The sequence below is a fragment of the Leptinotarsa decemlineata genome, unplaced genomic scaffold (genome assembly GCF_025532065.1).
Source record: "Leptinotarsa decemlineata unplaced genomic scaffold, Ldec_3_MD MMD2_P_RNA_scaffold_9, whole genome shotgun sequence".
NCBI classification, from domain to species: domain Eukaryota; kingdom Metazoa; phylum Arthropoda; class Insecta; order Coleoptera; family Chrysomelidae; genus Leptinotarsa; species Leptinotarsa decemlineata.
In genome coordinates this window covers 11648743-11651415 of record NW_027412536.1, presented here as the reverse complement: position 1 = coordinate 11651415, position 2673 = coordinate 11648743, and the positions used below count along the sequence as shown (strand labels likewise).

General features: G+C 31.5%; 1 protein-coding gene across 1 annotated transcript; it reads right to left on the bottom strand.

The window, feature by feature from the left end:
* Positions 1-556: 556 nt before the first annotated feature.
* On the bottom strand, positions 557-2223 carry LOC111507978 (probable RNA methyltransferase CG11342). The gene is made up of 3 exons (XM_023163376.2): positions 2205-2223; positions 1978-2154; positions 557-1918 (listed from the first exon to the last, which is right to left on the bottom strand). The coding sequence occupies exons 2-3, from the start codon at positions 2146-2148 to the stop codon at positions 1376-1378; spliced, it is 714 nt and encodes a 237-aa protein (XP_023019144.2). The 5' UTR covers positions 2149-2154; positions 2205-2223; the 3' UTR covers positions 557-1375.
* Between the last annotated feature and the right edge of the window lie 450 nt (positions 2224-2673).

Here is a 2673-nt window from a genome sequence, read left to right as displayed (position 1 = left end):
TAATATGCTCTAGGTAATTATATTTTGAGGATGTACTCTAGGTATATAAAAGTTGAGTACATGCTTTAGATAATTATGATAGAAGTATCTGAGAACATAACTCTCACTTATGATTACGCGGGGTATATAAAAATCAGAGTATATAATAAAATTAACTTTCAATGTTATTCATTACGAAAAATCTACTGTGATAGCTAAACATGCGATATATTTTTGAAAATAAAGTTTGTGAAGATCAAATTTTAAGGTGTAGTTTATGAAACTACACGGCCGGAGGTTTTCACGGCCATAGGTTTTCACGGCCGGAGTAATGATTGGAGAGAATACAATCCGGGCTTGTCTGCTGTGAGAATGAAAGTTATAACTCGAAGTCACAGCAAAGGCTGACTCAATTATATATTTTCTGATATTTTGTTCAGCATATGTTTTGTTTCTAGAAACCATAGTGATGTCTAGTTGACTACTTTGGCAACCAATTGATTCAATTTATATCGAGAAAGTGGTCCTTAACTCAATGTGGATGTAATCAATCAGAATCAGAAATAAAACAAGGTCGTCTCCACAATATATACATGTATATTGACTACAAAACTTGGTTGAACATTCATCAGCAGTAGATATTATCAATTTCAGTGCATATTCATCGTCTGATATGAAATCAAAATCTTGTTCATGTAAATCTAATAAAATTTCGATTGTTCCGGGAGATTCATCTTGCTAAGTATGCAAATCTTTTTGGCTTCCTTTTTGCCAAACAAATTGAAAACATCTATGAAATTTCCAACTTTGTTGGATATCTATTAATTTTTATACCTTTCTCATAGTCGAAGTCCTGTCACGGTTACCAAATATTAAATATATTCTAATTTCATTCTACCCGGTGACTGAATACGTCGAATGTAGGACGGATATGGATAAGAAATACAGTAAAAGTACTAATTATATTCAAAGACTTCTATATAACTTCTTTTTCAAGTGACATAAAACTGACAATCACTCAAATTTCATAAACTCAGAGTGTTATATATGAACTATATAATCAAATACAGGCACGATTCAATTTTTTTGGAAATAATCTTTATAAATTAACAAATTTCAGAAATGGAGTAGAACCTATAGGTGAAATATATTTTACAATCCTGAAGTTTGAAAATATATAATTCTAGACTTAAACACAAAAATTTTGTATCCAAATCACTCTAACCGATATTATTTTGCTAAATATAATTATTGAATCATACTCAATATTGGTAAGATGATAATTGCCTCGTTAAATCTATCACAGACATGACAGTACAATTGCAGTGTACTAAATCAAAGGTTTATGTGTTTCAACTGAATTGTATTCTCAATAATTTTCTTTGTCTCATTAATGCTAACTTGAATTACTATAAGAATATTTATAAATTAGCAGTTTTCTCTCCCATTTAGTCCTTTCACTTTCTGTAATTTTTTCCAAACTCTGAAGTGACAGTATAATTTCTATGTCTCTTTCAATGGTTTCTCTCATTTTCAAGCTTGAAAATAACGGAAATGTGAAATTAGCTTGTTTCATTCGTTTCACAGCAGATCTATAACATTTCCATGGCTGAGGTTCAACTATGACAATTTCACCAATTCCTGCAATATATTCCAAAAATGATCTTAATCCACCATCTCCATAATTTAAATGAATCCACATTGTAGTAGAAAAACAAAACACTACACTAAATTTTTCAATATGTTTGTTTTTTAGGTATTCATTAATTATATCGTCTCTTCGGCTTATGTCCATAATGTCTAAACAGTGGAAGGTAATATCATTGGTGCTATTTTCCTTGGCACGAGTTATCAGCAGGGGATCTATGTCAACAGCTAAGATGGAAATATCTTCCATTATGTTTTCTTTGAGGAACTCCTTTATCGCTTCAGTTAAAATCTAAAAGATTTAAATTAATATTGTGATAAATGTAACAAATTGAGAAATAGGTAACTAACTCCCGAATTACAACCAATATCCAGTACCACACAAGGTTTCCCAGCTTTCCAGATATGTTTTGGAAGGAGTTTTATTCTTTCCTTTGGGGAATGAAATTGATAATAATTCATGAAATTTCCAAATTGGACTGCTCCTGGATTCCCTCCTCTGAATTGTAAATCATTTTCCATTTTAACCTAAAAAACTATATAACGTTGAAAGTTTGAGAGCAATGCTAAATAATTACTTTATTTTATTTTGTGGTTTATCTAACAACACCACATGCTGTCTCAGCACATAATTAATCTCTCTTCTGACTTCTGACTCTCTATAAACTCTGATATCATTATATCTCAATAAGGCCATTGAAAAGAAAACATCGACTTCAACAACTAATAAAAGATGAAGATTCAAGTTTTGGCATTTACGTCACATACATTTAACGGCAGATATAGTGTTTTACGTGTTGCATATTTCTATTATAAAAATTTTGGGATTTCATTTGTCACATGGTGCTGTGACGTTGGTGATCCGCAGGTGGAATATAAATAAAAGTGACGTCACGGCTAGTGACGTCACCACTTGACAATTTTTTCCTACGAGAGCTTAGATAATTACGTGCGCGTGCTCCATATATGAAGGTCAAAATTTCCGATGTTTGCATAGACTCGCAAAACTAAAACAAAAGTGTTATTCTCAGACAATCTTTGGCCTGG